The sequence below is a fragment of the Eupeodes corollae genome, chromosome 1, assembly GCF_945859685.1.
Source record: "Eupeodes corollae chromosome 1, idEupCoro1.1, whole genome shotgun sequence".
Lineage (NCBI taxonomy): Eukaryota > Metazoa > Arthropoda > Insecta > Diptera > Syrphidae > Eupeodes > Eupeodes corollae.
This window is the reverse complement of record NC_079147.1, coordinates 222000687-222028268: the sequence shown is the minus strand read 5'-3', so window position 1 is coordinate 222028268 and position 27582 is coordinate 222000687. Positions and strand designations below refer to the sequence as shown.

Here is a 27582-nt window from a genome sequence, read left to right as displayed (position 1 = left end):
TTTAGGGTTGAAAAAAGCCAACAAAAATAAGTCTATACTATGTGTAGTTTTTTTTTTTTTTTGAGTCGACCTTATTGCGTCAAGCTGAAAACTTTTAAAATACATTGAACTTTCTCAAGCACAAAAAAGAAAACCCTGTCTAAAATGTATTTATTTAATCAAAAACGACTTCAGTTCAGAGTCTATTCTTATGGTATATTTTTTTCAAAATTTGTTTCTCATCAATTCAAATTTCAAACAAATTTACCGACTTTGAACGATAGTCTGGCATTTAAAAAAAAATGTATGTATATTTAAAAAATATTAGTTTAGTTTAAATTAAATTTTTACTTACAACCCCATGGAACTAGTAGATTTCCTATTTTTTTGTGGGACTGGCAACGCAACTAAAACCGATCATTACCAAAAATACCAACTGAAAAATTCTCAAAAGTAAAATTCTGTCAACAATATTTAACTTCAAAAAAACAAAAGAAAAAACTAATTGGAGCTCCTTTTTTGAATTTCTCTTTGCCTACCATTTTGACAGTTTTCTAACTTCAATGCTGCTATTGATCGAGTTACTAGTTGCTGTTTTGGGAAGTCCTTTGTGAGTATAATATTAATTAACCAAAAACTCAAAAGACGTATTATGGTAGTAGAAATAAAGACCTTACAAAACAATAATATTAGTATATTGCCTTCTTCTGCTATATCTTGGGATTCATCAGCTCTTTCAAAAATTCTATCAAAAGTTTTTCAAAATGTTTTTAAATCAATTATTGTCCAAGTTTGGTTGTTTGAGTCGAAGAGACAATTCGAAATAATCGATTCTCATGGATAGCAGAATTAGGATTCGCAAAAAGAAGCTCATAATGCTTTGGCCTTTATCTATAAATCCTTTAAATTCCATACTTGGAGCCCCAATCTGCCTGATTACTATAAATTCCAATCTGCTTCAATCTCTCAGATAGAAATATAACGGAATGCTTATCATCTAATAATAATAATAATTTATTGGTGCTTCTTATTTAATTTATTTTTAATTTAATTATACGTTTTATTTATAAACTTTTCCAGAGAGTCGATATACTTTTTATGTTTTATGTTTGCTTTAGCATGCCTTATTTTATTCCTTACTTTTTCTTTACTTTTGATTTGTGTTCTGTTTCTATAATATTGTTTTTGTTTTACTTTTATTTTTGTTCATTTGATTGTCTAAACAAAAATTCAAAGACAAAGTATTAACGTTCTTTATTCCTAAGAAAGTAACAAAAAATTAATGAACTATTTTGTTTATTTTTTAAAATAGCTCCGAAAACAGAGTCGGTTTAATGCTAAAAAGAAATTCCAGTATGCTATACTGTGTGTTCGTGCAATGATAAGGATACGAAGGCTTCGTTATACCTCTGAACCATTATGCGTCGATGATGCTATAAGAGACCCATACAGAGTGAAAGTGCTCAGAAAGGTAAGTCGATTTAAAAAAGTTTTTCTATTTTAGTTTTTTAAAACAAGTTATCATGTAATGTTACCAAGTTTTTGGGATTGTCAAACGTCAATCTCAGCCTTTACAAGTCCAACATCATTGTCCAACATCAATAATTGTGTGTGTCCACTAATGTTAAAAAATAAATTAGCTTCTCAAAAGTAGGAACCATACAAACCAAAAAAACAGGCCAGCTGTATTTGTATTGGCACTACGTGAACCCAAGTAGGTGAGGATTCAGATCCCACTGAATTCTTTATTTAAGGGTATAAGTATAAGTGCAGAGACCACTAATTCTTTTTGTACACAATTCTTCGTGGCTTCAACATTCGGGTCTGACAACACTAAAAGAAATGTGTGCTAATATCTTCGCTGAGTTGAACCACCTAACTCAGCTGATCAACGATCCCACCCGAATATCGAACGTGGAAGGTCGAGCAGAAAACACTCTCGACTTGTTTCTTACCTCTGACCCTGATAAGTACACTGCAAGTATTCTAACTCCGCTAGGCACATCTGACCATTATGTTATATCAGCAAATTTCTCGTGTCAAAACTGTCCAATTAAAGAAAGAGCTCCTAAGAGAACCGTTTGGCAATACGCGAAAGTCAACTGGGACGGTCTCTATAATTACTTCGTTATCTTTAACTGGTTTCTTTGCTTCCTCCATAGTGACGTTGATGCCAGCGCTGATATGACCACAATTTTGATTCTCCTGGGAATGAGAACGTTTATTCCGAATAGGAAAACGCAGCTGTAAAGGGGTTATTAGGGCCAATAAGGTAAGTTTCCGTTGTTTTAAAACCAATCCAACTGAGGAAAACCGGAATAAGTTCGAGCAAGCTATGAAGGCCTGCAACGACCATATTCGACGGGCCAAATTTGTACATGACCAAAAATTACGGCAAAAAATACAGCAAGGCAAAGACAGTAAAAATTGTTGGTCATTTGAAAAAAAATGCATATGAGGAATTCTTTCTCGGTCCCTACGCTCATTGTCAATGACACTCCATTTGTTAGCTCTTTAGAGAAAGCTAATATCATTGCTAGGCAGTTCGCCGCAAATTCAACGCTGCCAGTGAGTGTTATGACTCTGCCTGTCATCAAGCGCGTTAGTGATTCTATCTTTTTATTGGTATTGTGGCGAGAGTCCGAAAAGATCTTAACATACACAAATTGCTATTGTTCTGAAAAGGTGTTTTTCAACGCTGGCAAAACCATTGCTTAAGCTTTTCCATCTGTCCTACTCCTCAGGTCTCGTTCCGAGAGGATGGAAAACCGCATTTGTCCAGCCTATTCCCAAAAAAGTCGAAGCTTCCTTACCCTTCTCTTCTTTTCAAGGTCGTGGAAACTCTGATTAATTATCAGCTCAAGAAATATCTTGAATATCGAAAGCTTCTTAATGACAATCCGGCTTCAGTAGCAATAGGTTCACAGGTGATCTCATGTTTCATCTCACCGAACAGTGGAGCAAATCTTTACATCGTTTTGGAGAAAGTAAGATTATTGCACTTGATATTTCAAAAGCATTTGATAGGGTTTGGCGTCAGGCTCTCTTATCAAAAATGTGTGCTTTCGGTTTTCATGAATCCCTCCTTCATTGGATTCGAAATTAAATTACCTTTCGATTCGTTCTATACAAGTTGTATTGGATGGATTCAAGTCTGAAAACCACAAAATAAATGCTGGTGTGTGCCAAGGCTCTGTTCTATCTCCAACACTCTTTCTCATTTTTATTAATGATCTCTTGTCTGCAACTTCGAATACAATATATTGTTTTGCTGACGTATTTTTAGCTACTCATATTCGTTTTCAGATTCACGTCCCTCTTCTTCGGATGTGGAACTGCAACGACAGAATATGATAAGCTTATTAAATTCCGATAGACACAGCATTGTATAATGGGGAATAAAAAACTGCATTGAATATAATGCTTCAAAAAACCAATGCTGTCTTGTAATGTTAAAGCGAGATAAACCCTCTTTGCCACTATCTATGAGTGGCACTTGCATCAACGAAACGGAAAATCTTGACATCCTCGGAATGTGCATCAGCGATCAAATACGCGATGTTGCCAAAAAGTCGCAAGATGTTTTTCTCCTCGTCTGATCTGGCTACAATCTACAAAACCTATATACTTCCGAAACTTCAATATAACTCTCATCTCTGGGCTGGTCCTCCAGTAAAACAAAAAAACTCAGCCTCTTGGACAGTATTCAAAGAAGAGCTTTTAAAATGATTGGTGACATTAATATCATCAACACGATTACGTCACTTGAACATCGTCGTTAAGTTTCTTGTCCTACTCTTTTTTAACGTTATTTTAACGGACTTTGCTCTAGTGAAATAGCCAGTTGCATTCCTCCCCTTAAACAATTTAACCGTAGGTCCCGCGCTTTTAGGAATGCCCATGAGTTTACCCTTGAGCCCAACTTCGGCCGTACTATGAAGTACAGAGATTCATTTTTTAGCCGTTCTACGCGAATGTGGAATGCCTTGCCATGCTTAATTTTTTCAATGTTCAGGAATTCAAACTCATTGTACACTGGCACCTCCTATCTAACCCTTACCTCTTTTCCTAATACTAATGCTAATGCACTCTATTAAACCAAAGGGTATTACTGTTGGCTAATTATATAAAAAAATAATAATAGAATAGTTGTCAGGTTCTTAATCTCCCTCCAATCTATGCAAACTTAAGAGTTCCTTAAGGAAGCCGCCTTGGTTCTTTGCTATTTATCTTAAATATTATCAACGACGTTATTTATGTCATTGATAATTTAACAATGTATATCTATTGATGCTAATGACATATTGTCATTAAGATTATTTCTACTCCATTTGTTTATATCTTACACCAAAATATTTCCTAGATCTAAATGTTGATAAATTCAATACATAACATTCACCTGTAAGCGATCACACCCTTCTTCCCGAACTTACAGTCTGCACATTTATTCTGTCTGTTCTATTCGCGACCTATGAGTTATTTACGACACTGATGTTAAGTTTTTGAGCCCATTGTGATCATATAATTAACAAGTCCAACTCATCCCTTGGTTTCACCAAACGTTGTTCCGAAGAATTCTGGTCCCCCTATTTCACTATATCCCTATACATTATCTAAAGTTTTCCTTTGGATGATAATCTATTCTTACCACCATCTCAGGTTTTCCTTGGGATGATAATCTATTCTTACCAGCTTATGAATATCGTTTAAAACTTGTTAATCCGCAAGCCTTCCAAAAACACGACAAGCTTATGCAAGCCAATGCAATCAGAGCGAGAGGCAAACGTCCTATCTTGACTGTATTGAATATTTTTGTGAAAAGAGTATAGTTTATTGTAAAAGTTTCTATTTGTCTTCAATTTTGAAATGTTATTGATGAAATTGCAATTTTATCCGAAAGAAAAAACTAACTTCAAAAATTAACAATTATTTATAAATAAGTATTTAAGACAGTAACAATCAAAAACTTTAAACACTGATAAATTTACGGTCACAGCTTATTTAATACAAAAAAAATAGATAACAGTTAATAAGTAATAAAAGCTATAGGAAAGAAATTAAGAAAAATGCAAACGCTTAGTCCAATTTTGGCATACGCTTTCCAACATTTCGGCCGATATCTCACGAATAAATGCTTCAATGTTGTCTTCCAATGCGTCAATTAAAGCTTGTCTTTATAGACATGAACTTTAACATAGACCCACTAAAAATATTTTAAAGGCGTTAAATCGCACGATCTAGGTGGCTAATTGACCGGTCCCGAACGTAAAATAAAATGTTCACGGAACTCGCCTATCAATCAGTCCATTGTTGAGCGTGCTGTGTGGCATGTGGCACCGTCTTGTTGAAACAACTTGTCATGCAAGTCGAGCTCTTGCATTTTGGGCAAACAAATCTCCTCACCATTCACAGTGACGTTACGGTTCGCAATCATCTTTAAAGAAGCATGGTCCAATGATAGCACCAGCTATAAACCGCACCAAACTTTGAATTTTTCTGGATGCATTGCTAGCTCTTACAATTCTTCTGGTTGATATTCACTCCCAAATTGAGAATTCTGCTTATTTACAAATATGAGCTTCGTCGCTGAACACAATTTGATTGCGACGAACTTTCACGCATTTTGGTAATAAAATTCAATAATTTACAAGCGTTGTTCGTTTGTAAGACGATTCATGGTTAAATTGTAGACCAAACTTAAGATGTTTGACAGTGAAACAAAACACGAAACGTGCGTCAGCTGTTTAAACCAGTGTTGCCAAAAAGATAATAGCTAAAAAGTCACCCTTTATTTTCTTTTTTAAGAGTCTTTTTTGGCATTTGATCAACGAGTTTTATCATTACTTCAGGGCTCATATTTTACCACCATTCTTTAACAAGATTACCTCTTTAAAGTAGTATTCCGAAAAGAGTTTTGAAAATGAAAGGCGATCGAATTATAACCTAATTAGTACATTACTCAAACACTGTCGAAATATTTCTTGCCTTTTATTGTATTACCAATATTTTTACAAACAATGTTCTCTCGAATTAACCAGTTGCATTTCTTTCTCAAACAATTCGCACTTCCAGAAATACTCATCAGTTTACCTTTGAGCTCAATTTTTGGACGTACTGTCAAGTATAGAGATTCGTTTTTTAACCGCACATCGAGAATGGGGAATGATTTACCCAACTCTGTTTTTCCATCTCATTTATATATCATATCATTCAGAACTTTAAACCCATTGTAAACCAGTATCTCCTCTTAAAACCGTTCTTCTTTCCCCCAAACCTCGTACTGTGTGTAAACTTTAACCGTGTTAAGGGTATTAATAACCCCTTGAGTGTCCGTTTATTATAAAAAGAAGTGCCTTTTTAAGATTGTCTTTGTTGGATACTTTGTGTTTACGGATGTTGGAAATATCTCAACTGTGCCAAGTTCTAAAGGATCCAGGTCTGCAGTATTCCTGTCTTTCGCTTTCTCATTATCATTGGGCAGGTTCAGATAACATAAGGGACTTAATTTGCATTCAATTGCATTCTTTGAACGCAGATTTTGAAAAGGCAGCTAGTTACTTTTTCAAGTGTCATAAATTTCAAATTAAGAACTTTACTTCACTAACTCCTACCTTCAGTTCACCGTACTAAAATACCAAAAACAATATTGTCTACAAAACACTTCTCAGACAAGCTGCATGTCAATCAACATTTGTATTTTGCATAATAAGAATATATCACTTATTTCTTTTCCAATTTGACAAGGAACCCTTTTTCACAAAACTTAAATAAAATTGGTCAGAAAATAAATAAATCATAGAGAAAAAGTTCAGTTGAATGAAAAAACATGGTTTACTGTCATTTTGATATAAGCTGTCCAGTCAACTTTCCATTAAAGTTCCCTTGATTGGAAGGTAATTTTTTGGCAACTAGCCAATCAGATACCAGAATTGAGTAATTTTTTTTAAATGTTGATACAAAGTCTAAATCTCATACGCCTGCGGAAGGGGTACAGAAACATACCATACAAAATGTTATGAAAATCCTTAATTCGGGAACCCGGAGCTAGTAAAAAATCTACCGCTTAGGGTGTGATTCAAAAAGAAAATACCTTTTAGCTCAATTAGTCTTGTCTTGAGAATTTTAAATAACTATGTACGTTATTATAATTGAGTACAAAATAAATATTGGAGAAACAATCTCTTGTAAAGTGTGATCAGTGCGGAAGCTGAGAGGGCATCAAACTGATCTAGTTTTATAATATAAAAAGCATACATTTCAGTAATGAAAAATACCTTTAAGAAATAATTATTTAATGCCTTAAATAAACAATTAATATCAAATCATTTAAAGTCGGAAGTAATTTTTTTAATCACTCTCATTTCAATAATCACCAGAAACACATTAAGTTGACCATCATCGTGATTTTCAAAATTGTATCTACTCTAAACCTTGTGTTTTTTTTTAAATTTTTTTTTCCGCAACAGGTTATTGATGGATGCGCTTTCCGAGTATACGGTCATTGGGTCAAGAAGGGTGAAGGTCAGAATCGGGCTGCTCTTTTCGAGAATACACCACGCACAGAACTTCACGCACTTTACATAAACAACCTTAGTCGATAGGAGTACCTAAATTAAATTCATTAAAAACGAACAAAATTAAAGTGCACCAAAATAACTGTTGTCACTACTTCTACTCTAGTACTCACATGTTACTATTATTTAATAATATTTTTATTGATTTGACAATTTTAGTTTTTATTTATAATTTCATAAGTCTAGCCTTAATAATAATTATTTTAAATTGTTGTAAAATTAGAAAGAAAAGCAAAATGTTTATATCACAAAGTTGTTCAGTATGTACAAAACAGCTGAGTTAAATAAAAAAACAACAAAAATATTAATGATGTAATAAACTAAGTGAATGTATGTATTTAAACAAAAAAAAAATACTTATTTATATTGTTGTTAATAGATTTTGAATGTTTTTTTTTGTTGGTAAAGAAAAGGAACAGTCAATCCTTAAACAATGAGCAATAAACAAACAAAATATTTACATACATACATTAAATACATATACGTATTACTTTGTGAAGTGATTTAAATTATTGTTGAATTATAGAAATCCTGGATTTTAGATTCTTTAATATCATATCTACAATAAAAAAAAAAATGCAAAAACAAATTTTGAACAAAGAATTTAATAAAAATCTTTATAAAATAGTGTTTTTTTCGTCATGCATCTACTCGAATCTATACAAGTTTTAGGATATTTTCAGTCTGAATATCTCGGAAAATGCCTCGTTTTGTTTTTCTACATGCATACACGGTTATTTATTTACTTTCATTAACTCATTTTAAATTATAAAGGTACTCATGTTCATCTTTCATTTCAGATATCAAAACGAAAATGGGTAAGTTCACATTTTATTTTATTTTAGTTTAGAAACATATTCCAATCACAGTACAAATTATTATACCGGTTATATTATCTGCATAACCACATTCGTCGCCCTACAGTGGTTACCATAATTACATAGAATTTAGTATTATAATGAGAAGAAAAGATGCACATTTTCTAAATACGAATATCGGCAGTTATTAGAGACATCCAAATTTAAGTTCGCTTATGTCTCGAAACTGATAAAACAAATTGTGTCATCATTGCAAGATAAGAGCCATAAATAACACTGGGCCGCCAATAACCTATTACGTTAGAATTTGAGATAGAAACAACTTTATGTTAGGCTTTTTGAGGATATGTAAATTAATGAAGTAGTTTTTTTTTTAATAAATGAATGATTTTTAAAATTTTCGTTTACAAAATTTCAGTATCTTACTTATTTAAAAAAAAATCCTAATTAATTGTAAGTCTCCACCTGCCATAAATTAACCTTAATAAATGCAGAAGCATTTGTACTGAAACGGTTCTTGAGCACATCAGAGTTTCGAATTAAAAATTAACACTAAAACAAATTATTAATCAACATAAAATAATTCCATTCAAGGTTTCTTAAAACTTCAGATAGAGTCAAATAAAGACTGACTTAACACCTCCAGGAAGGCTTGTTTCAAAAGCCGAAAGTTTTGAATGAATCTGCAACGAAGTTTCATTAGCCGATGCAATAATTAGAGAAAAGTATCTTATTACATGTGACCATCCAAAATCAATTGGGTTGGAAGAATCACGTAATGCTCTGCGTATTTGGAGTTGCTAACTTGCCTTCACTTCATCATAACCACCTTCGAAAAACAATTCCGTCGAAGAGAATGAAAAAAACGAACCTTTTATATTTATTTTTCTAAATTAAAAAAGTATTTGAGACGTATCAACCAAGAATTTGTGATTGATATGTATATATTTTTTGATATCCATAACACCAAGTATGTCGAAAAGTCATTCAAAATAATGATACGATTCGCAGTTCATCAACAAAGTTGATAGTTGATAACCATAATACCAATGCATCAAAAATAAGTTTGTGCTTTAGCAGATTACTTGAATTAATAATCTCGTCACTGCTAAGGCATAACACTAGCAGTGAAGGGTATGGATAATTATTCTGTGTTTTAATTCAGTAAATTTTATTTTCAATTTTTTCTGTATTAGTTTTAGACATTTGTTTTTTATTTTTCAATGACTAGACTATTGTAATATTCGTGGGCTAAGGGCAAATTTTTTGTTGGCATACCGCCATACCGTTTCATACAGGCCAGCTGTTTTGGCACTAAGTGAAACCCAAGTAGGTGGAAATTCCGATCCTACTGAATTTTGTATGCATTGGCATAGCTTGGTGCCTTTATTCTTTTCCCACCATGGCCTCGCCATATACATTAGGAATGATGTTGCTTATCAGCTCTTACCACAATATAGTCTTTGCACCAATTCCTTTTTTAATTATATGTGGTTCAAATTCTCAAATTCAAATAAATTGGGTGGCGCAACAGTCCGTTGAGAACTAGGGCCTAGTGACTTACAACTCTCAACTATTCCTGTGTGCGAGTAATATTGTTAGGAATGGAGGGGACCTACAGTTTATATGCCGAATCCCAAGGGATAATTTGAGAAAGCACTTTTTCATGACAAGAGTTACTCTTGGAGAATTTGTCAATTCCTCGCAAGAGGCAGTACCCGTGAAAAGCCCTAAGATGGCATAGGCAGGGATCGAACCCAAGACCGCTGGCATAACAGTGGAACGCACTAACCATCATGCCACGGGTACTACTAAAACATTCTCTACTTCTTTTATCCAAGCCCTAATTTATACAGAGTATCAACTTCTCGTGAATTTGATGCTTTGTCTGATTCCATCCAAAGAATTGTTTCGTCCTATCCTCGCACTGAAATTATTATTACGGGATTTCAATGTACACAAATCTTCATGGCTTCAACATTCAGGCAGACAACATATGAAGGAGTGTGTGCTGAGATCTTCACTGAGTTGAACCACCTAACTCAGCTGGTCAACGAGCCCACCCGAATATCGGACGTGGAAAGTCGAAAACACTTTTGACTTGTTTCTTACTTCTGACCTCGATAAGTACTCTGTTAGTGTTCTATCTCCTCTAGGCACATCTGACCATTGTGTTATATCAGCAAATTTCTCGTGTCAAAACTGTCCAATTAAAGAAAGAGCTCCTAAGAGAACCGTTTGGCAATACGCGAAAGTCAACTGGGACGGTCTCTATAATTACTTCGTTATCTTTAACTGGTTTCTTTGCTTCCTCCATAGTGACGTTGATGCCAGCGCTGATATGACCACAATTTTGATTCTCCTGGGAATGAGAACGTTTATTCCGAATAGGAAAACGCAGCTGTAAAGGGGTTATTAGGGCCAATAAGGTAAGTTTCCGTTGTTTTAAAACCAATCCAACTGAGGAAAACCGGAATAAGTTCGAGCAAGCTATGAAGGCCTGCAACGACCATATTCGACGGGCCAAATTTGTACATGACCAAAAATTACGGCAAAAAATACAGCAAGGCAAAGACAGTAAAAATTGTTGGTCATTTGAAAAAAAATGCATATGAGGAATTCTTTCTCGGTCCCTACGCTCATTGTCAATGACACTCCATTTGTTAGCTCTTTAGAGAAAGCTAATATCATTGCTAGGCAGTTCGCCGCAAATTCAACGCTGCCAGTGAGTGTTATGACTCTGCCTGTCATCAAGCGCGTTAGTGATTCTATCTTTTTATTGGTATTGTGGCGAGAGTCCGAAAAGATCTTAACATACACAAATTGCTATTGTTCTGAAAAGGTGTTTTTCAACGCTGGCAAAACCATTGCTTAAGCTTTTCCATCTGTCCTACTCCTCAGGTCTCGTTCCGAGAGGATGGAAAACCGCATTTGTCCAGCCTATTCCCAAAAAAGTCGAAGCTTCCTTACCCTTCTCTTCTTTTCAAGGTCGTGGAAACTCTGATCAAGAAATATCTTGAATATCGAAAGCTTCTTAATGACAATCCGGCTTCAGTAGCAATAGGTTCACAGGTGATCTCATGTTTCATCTCACCGAACAGTGGAGCAAATCTTTACATCGTTTTGGAGAAAGTAAGATTATTGCACTTGATATTTCAAAAGCATTTGATAGGGTTTGGCGTCAGGCTCTCTTATCAAAAATGTGTGCTTTCGGTTTTCATGAATCCCTCCTTCATTGGATTCGAAATTAAATTACCTTTCGATTCGTTCTATACAAGTTGTATTGGATGGATTCAAGTCTGAAAACCACAAAATAAATGCTGGTGTGTGCCAAGGCTCTGTTCTATCTCCAACACTCTTTCTCATTTTTATTAATGATCTCTTGTCTGCAACTTCGAATACAATATATTGTTTTGCTGACGTATTTTTAGCTACTCATATTCGTTTTCAGATTCACGTCCCTCTTCTTCGGATGTGGAACTGCAACGACAGAATATGATAAGCTTATTAAATTCCGATAGACACAGCATTGTATAATGGGGAATAAAAAACTGCATTGAATATAATGCTTCAAAAAACCAATGCTGTCTTGTAATGTTAAAGCGAGATAAACCCTCTTTGCCACTATCTATGAGTGGCACTTGCATCAACGAAACGGAAAATCTTGACATCCTCGGAATGTGCATCAGCGATCAAATACGCGATGTTGCCAAAAAGTCGCAAGATGTTTTTCTCCTCGTCTGATCTGGCTACAATCTACAAAACCTATATACTTCCGAAACTTCAATATAACTCTCATCTCTGGGCTGGTCCTCCAGTAAAACAAAAAAACTCAGCCTCTTGGACAGTATTCAAAGAAGAGCTTTTAAAATGATTGGTGACATTAATATCATCAACACGATTACGTCACTTGAACATCGTCGTTAAGTTTCTTGTCCTACTCTTTTTTAACGTTATTTTAACGGACTTTGCTCTAGTGAAATAGCCAGTTGCATTCCTCCCCTTAAACAATTTAACCGTAGGTCCCGCGCTTTTAGGAATGCCCATGAGTTTACCCTTGAGCCCAACTTCGGCCGTACTATGAAGTACAGAGATTCATTTTTTAGCCGTTCTACGCGAATGTGGAATGCCTTGCCATGCTTAATTTTTTCAATGTTCAGGAATTCAAACTCATTGTACACTGGCACCTCCTATCTAACCCTTACCTCTTTTCCTAATACTAATGCTAATGCACTCTATTAAACCAAAGGGTATTACTGTTGGCTAATTATATAAAAAAATAATAATAGAATAGTTGTCAGGTTCTTAATCTCCCTCCAATCTATGCAAACTTAAGAGTTCCTTAAGGAAGCCGCCTTGGTTCTTTGCTATTTATCTTAAATATTATCAACGACGTTATTTATGTCATTGATAATTTAACAATGTATATCTATTGATGCTAATGACATATTGTCATTAAGATTATTTCTACTCCATTTGTTTATATCTTACACCAAAATATTTCCTAGATCTAAATGTTGATAAATTCAATACATAACATTCACCTGTAAGCGATCACACCCTTCTTCCCGAACTTACAGTCTGCACATTTATTCTGTCTGTTCTATTCGCGACCTATGAGTTATTTACGACACTGATGTTAAGTTTTTGAGCCCATTGTGATCATATAATTAACAAGTCCAACTCATCCCTTGGTTTCACCAAACGTTGTTCCGAAGAATTCTGGTCCCCCTATTTCACTATATCCCTATACATTATCTAAAGTTTTCCTTTGGATGATAATCTATTCTTACCACCATCTCAGGTTTTCCTTGGGATGATAATCTATTCTTACCAGCTTATGAATATCGTTTAAAACTTGTTAATCCGCAAGCCTTCCAAAAACACGACAAGCTTATGCAAGCCAATGCAATCAGAGCGAGAGGCAAACGTCCTATCTTGACTGTATTGAATATTTTTGTGAAAAGAGTATAGTTTATTGTAAAAGTTTCTATTTGTCTTCAATTTTGAAATGTTATTGATGAAATTGCAATTTTATCCGAAAGAAAAAACTAACTTCAAAAATTAACAATTATTTATAAATAAGTATTTAAGACAGTAACAATCAAAAACTTTAAACACTGATAAATTTACGGTCACAGCTTATTTAATACAAAAAAAATAGATAACAGTTAATAAGTAATAAAAGCTATAGGAAAGAAATTAAGAAAAATGCAAACGCTTAGTCCAATTTTGGCATACGCTTTCCAACATTTCGGCCGATATCTCACGAATAAATGCTTCAATGTTGTCTTCCAATGCGTCAATTAAAGCTTGTCTTTATAGACATGAACTTTAACATAGACCCACTAAAAATATTTTAAAGGCGTTAAATCGCACGATCTAGGTGGCTAATTGACCGGTCCCGAACGTAAAATAAAATGTTCACGGAACTCGCCTATCAATCAGTCCATTGTTGAGCGTGCTGTGTGGCATGTGGCACCGTCTTGTTGAAACAACTTGTCATGCAAGTCGAGCTCTTGCATTTTGGGCAAACAAATCTCCTCACCATTCACAGTGACGTTACGGTTCGCAATCATCTTTAAAGAAGCATGGTCCAATGATAGCACCAGCTATAAACCGCACCAAACTTTGAATTTTTCTGGATGCATTGCTAGCTCTTACAATTCTTCTGGTTGATATTCACTCCCAAATTGAGAATTCTGCTTATTTACAAATATGAGCTTCGTCGCTGAACACAATTTGATTGCGACGAACTTTCATGCATTTTGGTAATAAAATTCAATAATTTACAAGCGTTGTTCGTTTGTAAGACGATTCATGGTTAAATTGTAGACCAAACTTAAGATGTTTGACAGTGAAACAAAACACGAAACGTGCGTCAGCTGTTTAAACCAGTGTTGCCAAAAAGATAATAGCTAAAAAGTCACCCTTTATTTTCTTTTTTAAGAGTCTTTTTTGGCATTTGATCAACGAGTTTTATCATTACTTCAGGGCTCATATTTTACCACCATTCTTTAACAAGATTACCTCTTTAAAGTAGTATTCCGAAAAGAGTTTTGAAAATGAAAGGCGATCGAATTATAACCTAATTAGTACATTACTCAAACACTGTCGAAATATTTCTTGCCTTTTATTGTATTACCAATATTTTTACAAACAATGTTCTCTCGAATTAACCAGTTGCATTTCTTTCTCAAACAATTCGCACTTCCAGAAATACTCATCAGTTTACCTTTGAGCTCAATTTTTGGACGTACTGTCAAGTATAGAGATTCGTTTTTTAACCGCACATCGAGAATGGGGAATGATTTACCCAACTCTGTTTTTCCATCTCATTTATATATCATATCATTCAGAACTTTAAACCCATTGTAAACCAGTATCTCCTCTTAAAACCGTTCTTCTTTCCCCCAAACCTCGTACTGTGTGTAAACTTTAACCGTGTTAAGGGTATTAATAACCCCTTGAGTGTCCGTTTATTGGATACTTTGTGTTTACGGATGTTGGAAATATCTCAACTGTGCCAAGTTCTAAAGGATCCAGGTCTGCAGTATTCCTGTCTTTCGCTTTCTCATTATCATTGGGCAGGTTCAGATAACATAAGGGACTTAATTTGCATTCAATTGCATTCTTTGAACGCAGATTTTGAAAAGGCAGCTAGTTACTTTTTCAAGTTGTCATAAATTTCAAACTCAGAACTTTACTTCACTTACTCCTACCTTCAGTTCACCGTACTAAAATACCAAAAACAATATTGTTTTCAAAACACTTCTCAGACAAGCTGCATGCAATCAACATTTGTATTTTGCATTGTAAGAATATATCACTTATTCCTTTTCCAATTTGACAAAGAACCCTTTTTCACAAAACATTAAATAAAATTGGTCAGAAAATAAAAAAATCATAGAGAAAATGTTCAACTTTCAGTTGAATGAAAAAACATGGTTTACTGTCATTTTGATATAAGCTGTCCAGTCAACTTTCCATTAGAGTTCCCTTGATTGGAAGGTAATTTTTTGGCAACTAGCCAATCAGATACCAAAAACTTGCCTTACTTTCAAGTCCCTTATGTCGCCTGATCCTGCCCATTATCTTGATAGAACCTAAGATTTCGTCTAATATCCAAATGGTCGGCACTTTGAGTAATTTTTTTTTAAATGTTGATACAAAGTCTTGTCGATAGTACCCTCAATAAAGTCTAAATCTCATACGCCTGCGGAAGGGGTACAGAAACATACCATACAAAATGTTATGAAAATCCTTAATTCGGGAACCCGGAGCTAGTAAAAAATCTACCGCTTAGGGTGTGATTCAAAAAGAAAATACCTTTTAGCTCAATTAGTCTTGTCTTGAGAATTTTAAATAACTATGTACGTTATTATAATTGAGTACAAAATAAATATTGGAGAAACAATCTCTTGTAAAGTGTGATCAGTGCGGAAGCTGAGAGGGCATCAAACTGATCTAGTTTTATAATATAAAAAGCATACATTTCAGTAATGAAAAATACCTTTAAGAAATAATTATTTAATGCCTTAAATAAACAATTAATATCAAATCATTTAAAGTCGGAAGTAATTTTTTTAATCACTCTCATTTCAATAATCACCAGAAACACATTAAGTTGACCATCATCGTGATTTTCAAAATTGTATCTACTCTAAACCTTGTGTTTTTTTTTAAATTTTTTTTTCCGCAACAGGTTATTGATGGATGCGCTTTCCGAGTATACGGTCATTGGGTCAAGAAGGGTGAAGGTCAGAATCGGGCTGCTCTTTTCGAGAATACACCACGCACAGAACTTCACGCACTTTACATAAACAACCTTAGTCGATAGGAGTACCTAAATTAAATTCATTAAAAACGAACAAAATTAAAGTGCACCAAAATAACTGTTGTCACTACTTCTACTCTAGTACTCACATGTTACTATTATTTAATAATATTTTTATTGATTTGACAATTTTAGTTTTTATTTATAATTTCATAAGTCTAGCCTTAATAATAATTATTTTAAATTGTTGTAAAATTAGAAAGAAAAGCAAAATGTTTATATCACAAAGTTGTTCAGTATGTACAAAACAGCTGAGTTAAATAAAAAAACAACAAAAATATTAATGATGTAATAAACTAAGTGAATGTATGTATTTAAACAAAAAAAAAATACTTATTTATATTGTTGTTAATAGATTTTGAATGTTTTTTTTTGTTGGTAAAGAAAAGGAACAGTCAATCCTTAAACAATGAGCAATAAACAAACAAAATATTTACATACATACATTAAATACATATACGTATTACTTTGTGAAGTGATTTAAATTATTGTTGAATTATAGAAATCCTGGATTTTAGATTCTTTAATATCATATCTACAATAAAAAAAAAAATGCAAAAACAAATTTTGAACAAAGAATTTAATAAAAATCTTTATAAAATAGTGTTTTTTTCGTCATGCATCTACTCGAATCTATACAAGTTTTAGGATATTTTCAGTCTGAATATCTCGGAAAATGCCTCGTTTTGTTTTTCTACATGCATACACGGTTATTTATTTACTTTCATTAACTCATTTTAAATTATAAAGGTACTCATGTTCATCTTTCATTTCAGATATCAAAACGAAAATGGGTAAGTTCACATTTTATTTTATTTTAGTTTAGAAACATATTCCAATCACAGTACAAATTATTATACCGGTTATATTATCTGCATAACCACATTCGTCGCCCTACAGTGGTTACCATAATTACATAGAATTTAGTATTATAATGAGAAGAAAAGATGCACATTTTCTAAATACGAATATCGGCAGTTATTAGAGACATCCAAATTTAAGTTCGCTTATGTCTCGAAACTGATAAAACAAATTGTGTCATCATTGCAAGATAAGAGCCATAAATAACACTGGGCCGCCAATAACCTATTACGTTAGAATTTGAGATAGAAACAACTTTATGTTAGGCTTTTTGAGGATATGTAAATTAATGAAGTAGTTTTTTTTTTAATAAATGAATGATTTTTAAAATTTTCGTTTACAAAATTTCAGTATCTTACTTATTTAAAAAAAAATCCTAATTAATTGTAAGTCTCCACCTGCCATAAATTAACCTTAATAAATGCAGAAGCATTTGTACTGAAACGGTTCTTGAGCACATCAGAGTTTCGAATTAAAAATTAACACTAAAACAAATTATTAATCAACATAAAATAATTCCATTCAAGGTTTCTTAAAACTTCAGATAGAGTCAAATAAAGACTGACTTAACACCTCCAGGAAGGCTTGTTTCAAAAGCCGAAAGTTTTGAATGAATCTGCAACGAAGTTTCATTAGCCGATGCAATAATTAGAGAAAAGTATCTTATTACATGTGACCATCCAAAATCAATTGGGTTGGAAGAATCACGTAATGCTCTGCGTATTTGGAGTTGCTAACTTGCCTTCACTTCATCATAACCACCTTCGAAAAACAATTCCGTCGAAGAGAATGAAAAAAACGAACCTTTTATATTTATTTTTCTAAATTAAAAAAGTATTTGAGACGTATCAACCAAGAATTTGTGATTGATATGTATATATTTTTTGATATCCATAACACCAAGTATGTCGAAAAGTCATTCAAAATAATGATACGATTCGCAGTTCATCAACAAAGTTGATAGTTGATAACCATAATACCAATGCATCAAAAATAAGTTTGTGCTTCAGCAGATTACTTGAATTAATAATCTCGTCACTGCTAAGGCATAACACTAGCAGTGAAGGGTATGGATAATTATTCTGTGTTTTAATTCAGTAAATTTTATTTTCAATTTTTTCTGTATTAGTTTTAGACATTTGTTTTTTATTTTTCAATGACTAGACTATTGTAATATTCGTGGGCTAAGGGCAAATTTTTTGTTGGCATACCGCCATACCGTTTCATACAGGCCAGCTGTTTTGGCACTAAGTGAAACCCAAGTAGGTGGAAATTCCGATCCTACTGAATTTTGTATGCATTGGCATAGCTTGGTGCCTTTATTCTTTTCCCACCATGGCCTCGCCATATACATTAGGAATGATGTTGCTTATCAGCTCTTACCACAATATAGTCTTTGCACCAATTCCTTTTTTAATTATATGTGGTTCAAATTCTCAAATTCAAATAAATTGGGTGGCGCAACAGTCCGTTGAGAACTAGGGCCTAGTGACTTACAACTCTCAACTATTCCTGTGTGCGAGTAATATTGTTAGGAATGGAGGGGACCTACAGTTTATATGCCGAATCCCAAGGGATAATTTGAGAAAGCACTTTTTCATGACAAGAGTTACTCTTGGAGAATTTGTCAATTCCTCGCAAGAGGCAGTACCCGTGAAAAGCCCTAAGATGGCATAGGCAGGGATCGAACCCAAGACCGCTGGCATAACAGTGGAACGCACTAACCATCATGCCACGGGTACTACTAAAACATTCTCTACTTCTTTTATCCAAGCCCTAATTTATACAGAGTATCAACTTCTCGTGAATTTGATGCTTTGTCTGATTCCATCCAAAGAATTGTTTCGTCCTATCCTCGCACTGAAATTATTATTACGGGATTTCAATGTACACAAATCTTCATGGCTTCAACATTCAGGCAGACAACATATGAAGGAGTGTGTGCTGAGATCTTCACTGAGTTGAACCACCTAACTCAGCTGGTCAACGAGCCCACCCGAATATCGGACGTGGAAAGTCGAAAACACTTTTGACTTGTTTCTTACTTCTGACCTCGATAAGTACTCTGTTAGTGTTCTATCTCCTCTAGGCACATCTGACCATTGTGTTATATCAGCAAATTTCTCGTGTCAAAACTGTCCAGTTAAAGAAAGTGCTCCTAAGAGAACCGTTTGGCAATACGAGAAAGTCAACTGGGACGGTCTTAATAATTACTTCAGGATCTTTAACTGGTCACTATGCTTTCTCGATAGTGACGTTGACTCCAGCGCTGATATGACCACAATTTTGATTCTCCTGGGGATGAGAACTTTTATCCCAAACAGATTTAAAAGCATCAGACCTAAAGAAAACTAATGGTTTGACGCTAGCTGTAAAGAGGTTATTAGGGCCAATGAAGTAAGTTAAAATTGCTATAAAGCCAATCCTACTGAGGAAAGCCAGAAAAAGTTCAAGCAAGCCATTAAGGCCAACAACGTCTATATTCGACGGACCAAATTTATACATGAACAAAAATTACGGCAAAAAATACTGCAATGTCCCAAAGGCAGTAAGAATTTTCGGTCATTTGTAAAAGACATGAAGAATTATTTCTCTTCCTCGGTTCCGACGCTCGTTGTCAATGACATTCCTTTTGTTAACTCTTTAGAGAAAGCTAATCTCTTTGCTATTCAGTTCGCCGCCATTTCTACGCTGCCAGTGAGTGTTATGACTCCACCTGTACTTGAGCGAGTTAACGGTTATATGGGACCAATCTTTTTTCGCACTCGTGCCAAAGAGTCCTTAGAGATCTAAACACAAATAAATACGCTGGTCCGGATGGTATTTCCGCTATTGTTGTGAAGAGGTGTTCTTCAACGCTGGCAAAACCACTGCGTACCTTTTTCATCTGTCCTACTCCTCAGGTCTCGTTCCGAGAGGATGGAAAACTGCAGTTGTCCAGCCCATTCACAAAAAAGGCGAATCTTCCTCACCCTCTAACTAATCGACCGATTGAACTTATGTCCCTTCTTACCAAGGTCATGGAAATGCTGATTAATTATCAGCTTAAGAAATATCTCGAAGATCGAAAGCTTCTTAATGACCGACAATACGGCTTCCGTAGCAATAGGTCCACAGGTGATCTCATGTTTCATCTCACCGAACAGTGGAGCAAATCTTTACATCGTTTTGGAGAAAGTAAGATTATTACACTTGATATTTCAAAATCATTTGATAGGGTTTGGCATCATGCTCTCTTATCAAAAATGGGTGCTTTCGGTTTTCATGGATCCCTCTTTCATTGGATTAGTAATAAAATTACCTTTCGAATCGTTCTGTACAATTAGTATTGGATGGATTCAAATTCAAGTCTGAAAACCACAAAATAAATGCTGGTTTGCCCCAGGGTTCTGTTCTATCTTCAACACTCTTTCTCATTTTTATTAATGATCTCGTGTCTGAAACTAATAATCCAATACATTGTTTAGCTAACGATAGTAATCGTAGCTTTTCATATTCGTTTTCAGACTCACATCCTTCGTAAGGTTCCTTGTTTCACCTCCTTTTACCGTTATTTTAACGGTTTGTCATTCCTCCGCTTAAACAGTTTAACCGTAATGCTCGTGCTTCTGGGAATGCTCATCAAAATACTCTCGAGTCCAACTTCGACCGTACCGGCAAATACAGAGATTCGTTCTTTAGCCTCCTACGCGAATGTGCAATGCCTTACCATACTCTGTCTTTCCTCAAATCAAAAAAAAATCAAATGGGGTGGCGCAACAGTCCGTTGTGAACCAGGGCCTAGTGACTTACAACTCTCAACCATTCCTGTGTGCGAGTACTGTTGTCAGGAATGAAAGGGACCTACAATTTTAGGCCGAATCTGAACGGCTAGTTTGAGAAAGCACTTTTTCGTGACAAGAATTACTCTTGAAGGATTTGTCAATTCCTCGCAAGAGGCAGTACCCGCGAAAATTATTTTTTTTTTTTTTTTAAATTAAGGTGGCACAGGCAGGGATTGAGCCCAAGACCCCTTGCATGACAGTCCAACGCACTAACCATCATGCCACGGGTACTACTCTGTCTTTCCTAGTCATTGCAATATTCAGGAATTCAAAACCAATATGCACCGACATCACCTTTTAAACCCTCTCTCTTCTTCCTTGAGTGTGCGCTTATTATAAAAAAAAAATATTTTAATTTATCAAATATCTTGTAGTTAATAGTTAATTGCTATAATAGGGCTATAAGTGAGATAGTAAAATGATTTTAACTGTTTCTAGAAGATAAAGATTTGTATTTAGAATCATCATAAAATGTATTGTTAAGGGATATGTTGTATTTTTACCTAACTTACGGTTTTAGTTGCCTTTAGCATTTTTAAAGAGTCTATTTTTAAAACCACATGTGACATTTCAAACCTTTATAAAAGCATTTCTTTTGTTTATGCCGGACAAAAAAAAATATTTTGTCGACCAGTGCGATATTTCCCAAAAGCTTGAATAAAGACTATAACATCTGTTGGTGAACGTTTGGTAATAGTAAATTTCTATCTTCATTGTATAGTTAGCTTGTCGTTAAATTTCCTACAGATCAAATAATAACCAATGTTTGATGGAGCAAATCTTTTGAATCTATCGTTGGCAAAGCCGGTAAGTTTATTTATTTGAAAACAAAATTTGGACCGTTTTGCACTTACTTGCATTTTGTATGCCTCCTTTTCATTTTTTGTAGCTAGGTTAGGTTAGGTTATAGTGGATGTCCATGATGGGATCGGACACACTAAGGCCAGTTTATTGGCCCATTGTGATACATATATATCTTGAGGCCTCATCCCAAGCTCAATAGAACCAGTTTGAGTCCCTTACGAAAAGTGAGGAATTCTCCTAAGTAATTCTTGCGTTTTTGAGCTAAAGCAGGGCATGTACAGAGAAGGTGAAGAACTGTTTCCTCTTTTCCCTCGTCCATACAGCAAAAGTCATTTGAGAATACGCCTAGCCTCATGGCGTGCTTTAAACCTATTTAACAGGGTCCGGTTTAGAGACAGCAAGCACCTTGATCACTTTAAATCTAGTGTTGGCCAGATGTTTTTTGTGACCTGTCACGTGCTGAAGTTGTTCCACCTGGTGCCTGCCCTCCTCACAGTGTATTGCATTATCAACAGTTTACAAGTAGAGATTGGTATGTCAGTATGTTCCAAACGTGGTAGGATAGGTTGCACAGTACCGTTCCGAGTTCATCTGCCTCATAGTTACCTGGAATGTCTCTATGGCCCGGCACCCAGCAAAGGTGAATATTAAACTGCTGCGCCATCTCCATTAGAGTTGATCAACAGTTTTGGACTGTTATAGAGTTTGTAGAGACAGATTCCAGAGATTTGATAGCAGCCTGACTATCTGAGAAAATACGGATATCAGGGGTGGAATCGGCTAAGGTGATAGTTGACTATCATTTTCATTTCGTCTGTGTAAGATGATTCAATTCAATTCGATTGAACAGTTTCAGATTCAAATTGTCAAAATTCGTTGTTGCCTTGATGAAATTTTAAAATGATTCTTATAAAATATTTAAAGAAAAGTATCAAATTGACTGTGATTGAATACAATTCTTAATTTTCTTGTTTTTTCGAATGTCGTAAGCTTTGTCGGTCACAGGAATGTGTTTTTAACGAAGCAAAGCGAACTAACATTTTCCAATCGTTTGTGTAAGCGTCTGGTAGCTCTACGTAGCCACTTAGCTTTGTGACTACGTAGCCACTTAGCTTTGTGAATGCGACCAATGACTATCATAATTTTGTTGTGACAGCTTTTTGGTATCAATTTGACTTCACCCTTCGTAGTTCAAATTCGATCTTTTTGACTGTCATTTATCAACAATCACCTTAACCAGATGGTGATATCAAGTTTTCTTTAAACCAGGACAAGACTTTTTTGTCGGCAAAAGTTCCGCCTGGAACACGCTACAATTATTGGGAATTCTGAATGAGAGACTTAATTTCAGTCGGTCACAGTACACACCTTCACCAACCCCTTCTTTTATCTTTCTTTATAAAAATGGATATTCCCATCTTCCAGAAATGTCCTATCCTCCGACAAAGATCTGGGAGGTATAGAAATCTTGAAATTTCTGTCGAATTGCAATTTGGGGGATGGTGTAGTCTATGTGCTTTGGAATTGATTCTAAACACCTAAGAATTACGGAGTGGCCAAGCTGAGCAGCTGTTTGTTTGCAAAATATATTAGGAGGTGTTAGGTAGAGTAAGGATTTCAATCACCACTAGGTTTCAGAGGAAAGGGGATAGAACACCACCTTTACTGACGAATCGTCTCCCAGAAGAGTTGCCCAGTTTTGATTTAATTATTCTGCTAGTCAGAATAATAAACTAACTAACTAACTAAAAACCAACCATAGTGAACTATTTTTGATGGATGGATTTTTTTTAGCACACCTTGTTTTTAAATATGAAATAAAATGTCTATAGGGTTTTATTCAGGATTTTGAGCAGGCTACTTAAACACTTTGATGGAATTGCATACAAACAAATTCGGGCAAATTTCAAAAACACGGGTTTTAGCGATGATGTCTGCGCGATACAATGTCTTAGATTAATATTTTTTTAAAGGGGTCTTTTTGAATTATTGTTTTTATTTCCCTCTCATACCTCTCATTTAACTGGCGGGGTCTTCCTGATCTTTGTTTATTTTCTACCCTTTTTTCATTATCAAAACGATTTATTACCTTCTGTATTGTTGATTTCGACCTGTTCACAGTTTCAACAATTTATTTATAAGATTTACCTTTCTGGTGATGATTGATAATAATATTTTTTTCCTTCCACTGTTAACTCTTTTCTCGTCATTTTGCTTAAACTATTTGCACGTTATAAATACAATTTATTAAATGAAAACAAAATAAATGACATAGTGATAACTGCTTAATGGCAAAACTTCAGGTACCTACACTTTTGCTTGATCAAATAAAAGTAATTTTTTTTAAATATGCAACATTGATTGACATTTTTTTTTAATTTTTTTTTTTGCGTTATTCATGTTATGTAATAAATAAAAATAAACTACAATATCCATTACTTTTATCAATATCTGCTTTTATTCATTAGATTTTTCAAATTTCACAAGTTTTGACATAGGGTACCTTCACTTATGCTCGTCACTGTATATGTTGAAATCCAAATAAAATGCGGCACACCTGTTGTTATCGGGTTCAATTCAATTCAAAAAATGTTTTCACTGTTGGCTTTCCTATTCTTTAATTTCAATTAACAAAATAAACCTACGTTACGTATTTATGTATATCTTAAATTATTCCGAAAAGTTTAGGCAATTTTAATCTGGCATAGGTAAATAATTTGTATTTTAATATAGTTTGTTATAATAAAGTATACAGTGCTCTTTTATAAATGCACACATTTTATAGCCAACATAATTAAACGTAAATATTAGTTTGTAACCGCTATCACAATAAGTTTGTTTTGTTTGTTTAAAATTAATCGCTTTGTATCTTAGATCTATCGATTGTAAATTAGAATTATGTCTTCATCGGTACCAAAGGCAGTTCTAGCCTTATCCATAGAATCCATTGAACTTATACAAACATCTACGGAAGGTTAAACAAAAAATAATAATACTGGTGTGTCTGTTTTTAAGAAGAAAATTTCGAAAAATACTCACGTCCATCTGTGACTTCTGGATTCATATAGAAGACCTTCTTTTTCGTCCGATCAAATCCACAAAGGACCACATAATGACCGGCATAGTGCCTGGGTTTGCCAATTTGATTTAAAAACGAACAACTTTAAGAAAATCAATTTCGCAATATGAGCCAAATGATGAGAAACAAAATGGAAAATCACGTCCTTGAATCCTTCTCAAATGTATATGTATATGAACAAGCAGATGATATACAAAAATAATAAAAACCAACAGCATAACACTTACCCCATCCGCTCAAATGAGTCCTTTTTGCACACATCACATCTAAGAAGTGACGCATTCGTTAGAATTATAACCGGGCCCCGTTGAGCGAGGTGACGAATAATTTCCATGAACGGAACCGTCCTCTGCTCGACCGCTACCCCATGCGATTGAGCATCCTTGAACTTTTGCGTTATCCTTTCCTCGTCTTTATCGATTATTTTTGTGTAATAACTGTGTTGGCTGTAGGTTGGATCGACTCCAATGGTTTTGGTCAGGTACAAATGCTCGACATTGAATTTCTGTAAAATGTAACATAAGTCTATGGTCCATGTGCTGTGACCGAAACCTTCTTCTTTGCAGATTTCGTCGAAATTCGTAAGAAATTTCTTTCGCGAAGCACTGCTCAGAATCATCAGGATGCAAGACAGTCCACAATCCCAGTGGAAGCGTTGATGGTAATGGGTTAGATTGTAATGCTTGTGAACGGGCAAGTCGGTGAAATTCTCAGGAATGTTAGCATTTATCTCTGTAGGGAAAAGACAGAATTTTAGTGAGGGATTACAGAAAACATAACTTAATGATCTTTACCATCCATTTGAATAGATTGATAATATTCCTTGCAATGGACAAATATTTTTGACGGCACGTTATTGAGTGTTTGCCTTTAGGCCACTCTCCACTGAGACAGACAAATGGTAAAGAAATGATTTTGATTTGCTTTTTTATTTAGAAGTAAACAACAATGTTTACCATCTCGTCGGTTTTTACCATAAAGCAAATTAAAAAATTCCTCAGTAAGAAGACAGGACAACAACAGAAGGCGACAAATTTGACAGATCATAATTTTGTATCGATAAATGGTCAGTCATGCCATAGCAGTTCTTTTGTAGTACTTTATCGATAAAATGCCAATGCTCAATGTGTACTTCAAATACATGAGCCACTTTTGATATTAATGAAGTTTAAAGACTATTTTAATAAATAAATACTGTTCAGTATTTGTGTGGAGTTTCAATGGCTCTACACGTCAAATAAAAACTTGCTTTATGACTAAAAGTAATTAATATAATAATTTGAGTGTAAGGAAACTATTAATTATACTTTTAATACATTTTCATGTTTCAATTTTACGTATAAAACTAAAGTAAAAAAATGGATTATTTTGACAATTGCTTCAATCTTTTGTTGTTATGCCATAACTGATTTTTTTGGGGTTTAATATTTAATTTTTTAAGAATTTATTCGTAATATTAGTTTTCAAATGCACCCCAAATAATGCCCCTTTCATACCTCTCCGTTTGTATTCATACTATCGATTAATAAACGAAGCACCAACAAGCCTCGGATACGGACGGATTTACTGTTGACAACCTACGCAAAGGAATTAATTAACGAACTTCGGATATGCACGTGGAATATTAGGTCCCTTAACCACGTGCGGCCGAAGAATTAGCGAAGGCCCTATAAAGCAGACATCACTGCCAACCAGGAAATACGATGGGATAGGCTGGGCAAAAAGAGGATGAAAAACTGCGATATTTACTATGGTGACTGCTACCTGTCATTGGAGCCATATTAAGGCAACAAGTCTTGAGCTATAGGTGCATCAACGAGCGCCTCATGACCATACGCATCAAGGCTAAATTTGGCAACATAAGCCTGATATGCGCACACTACCCAACAGAAGAGAAAGATGACAACACCAAAGATATATTCTTCGAGCTCTTAGACAAAACATATGACTAGTGTCCTAGCTACGATATTAAAATTGTCCTGGGGGATTTTAATGCCAAGCTAGGAAGGGAAGACATCTTTGGTTGAATAATCGGGAAAAACAGCCTGCACGATAACACTTCCGACAACGGATTCAGGCTCATAGATTTTTCTGCGGGGCGAAACGGCAAAACAGGGAGATGCTGGGAGAAGGTATAACGTCGAACGGCTACAATGGCCAGAGATCGCCAAATCCTTTTCCGACCGAGTTCCAAGTAACCTCTCTCAAAGTTTTCTGCCACCAACACAATGTATCGAGAACCCGTGGCAACATTGCCAAGATGCAATCAGAGAAGCTGCCTCTGATGTGCTGGGTTTCAAGAAATCACCAACAAGGAACCACTGCTTTGATAAGGAGTGTCGGCAGGTAAATGCAGCCAAACAAACACGCACGAAAACGGGGCTGCATAAAAGGACGAGTGCGGCTCATGAGCTCTATGAGCAGAAGAGGCGAGAGGAACGCCGACTTCTCAGAAGAAAAAAGAGAGGGTATGAGAAGGGTGCTGTCGAAGATGTTGAGACGTTTAAAAGCATGAATGAAGTTCCAAAAAATGTATGAACAGGTGAAACGAAATTCACAGGTACATAAACCTAGAACCGAAGGCTGCAAAGGTGAAAGTGGAAACATCATAGTGGAACCGCAGTCAATGCTGAGGATATGGAAGGACCACTTCTGCAGACTGTATAACGGCGACGACGAACTGAACTCCGCTGTCAGGCAGGATGGATGGCTTAATTGCCGAGCTCTTTAAAGCAGCTGGAGATAAGTTGGTTAGGAGCATGCACCATCTAATCTGTAAGATATGGTCGGAAGAAAGCATGCCCTA

At 35.0% G+C, this 27582-nt stretch overlaps 3 protein-coding genes across 9 annotated transcripts in view; 2 read left to right on the top strand and 1 right to left on the bottom strand.

The window, feature by feature from the left end:
• The window catches only part of LOC129938428 (phosphorylase b kinase gamma catalytic chain, skeletal muscle/heart isoform), an 81999-nt gene extending 73819 nt beyond the window's left edge, over positions 1–8180 (top strand). For all 5 annotated transcript variants that reach the window (XM_056045982.1, XM_056045981.1, XM_056045984.1 and 2 more), the window contains 2 exons: positions 1292–1450; positions 7446–8180. In XM_056045982.1, coding sequence (XP_055901957.1) covers positions 1292–1450; positions 7446–7580 — 294 coding nt within the window. In that variant the 3' untranslated portion in view covers positions 7581–8180. The remainder of the gene's footprint in view (positions 1–1291; positions 1451–7445) is intronic.
• Positions 8181–16982: 8802 nt separating this feature from the next.
• The window catches only part of LOC129954221 (arylalkylamine N-acetyltransferase 1), a 76970-nt gene continuing 66370 nt past the window's right edge, over positions 16983–27582 (top strand). Inside the window, exon 1 of the mRNA XM_056067980.1 lies at positions 16983–17002. The gene's annotated coding sequence lies outside the window, so the exon portion shown is untranslated. The remainder of the gene's footprint in view (positions 17003–27582) is intronic.
• Positions 24125–25816, bottom strand: LOC129954220 (protein GUCD1). Of its 3 annotated transcripts, none has more exons than XM_056067977.1 (4): positions 25571–25811; positions 25004–25508; positions 24737–24825; positions 24125–24662 (listed from the first exon to the last, which is right to left on the bottom strand). In XM_056067977.1, exons 1-4 carry the CDS (start codon positions 25575–25577, stop codon positions 24574–24576), a joined length of 690 nt encoding a protein of 229 aa, XP_055923952.1. In that variant the 5' UTR covers positions 25578–25811; the 3' UTR covers positions 24125–24573. The 3 variants fall into 3 exon arrangements, 2 of the variants coding, with proteins under 2 accessions (XP_055923952.1, XP_055923951.1); XM_056067976.1 differs by having other exon boundaries at positions 24737–24858; positions 25571–25810; XR_008782665.1 differs by having other exon boundaries at positions 24603–24662; positions 24737–24929; positions 25571–25816.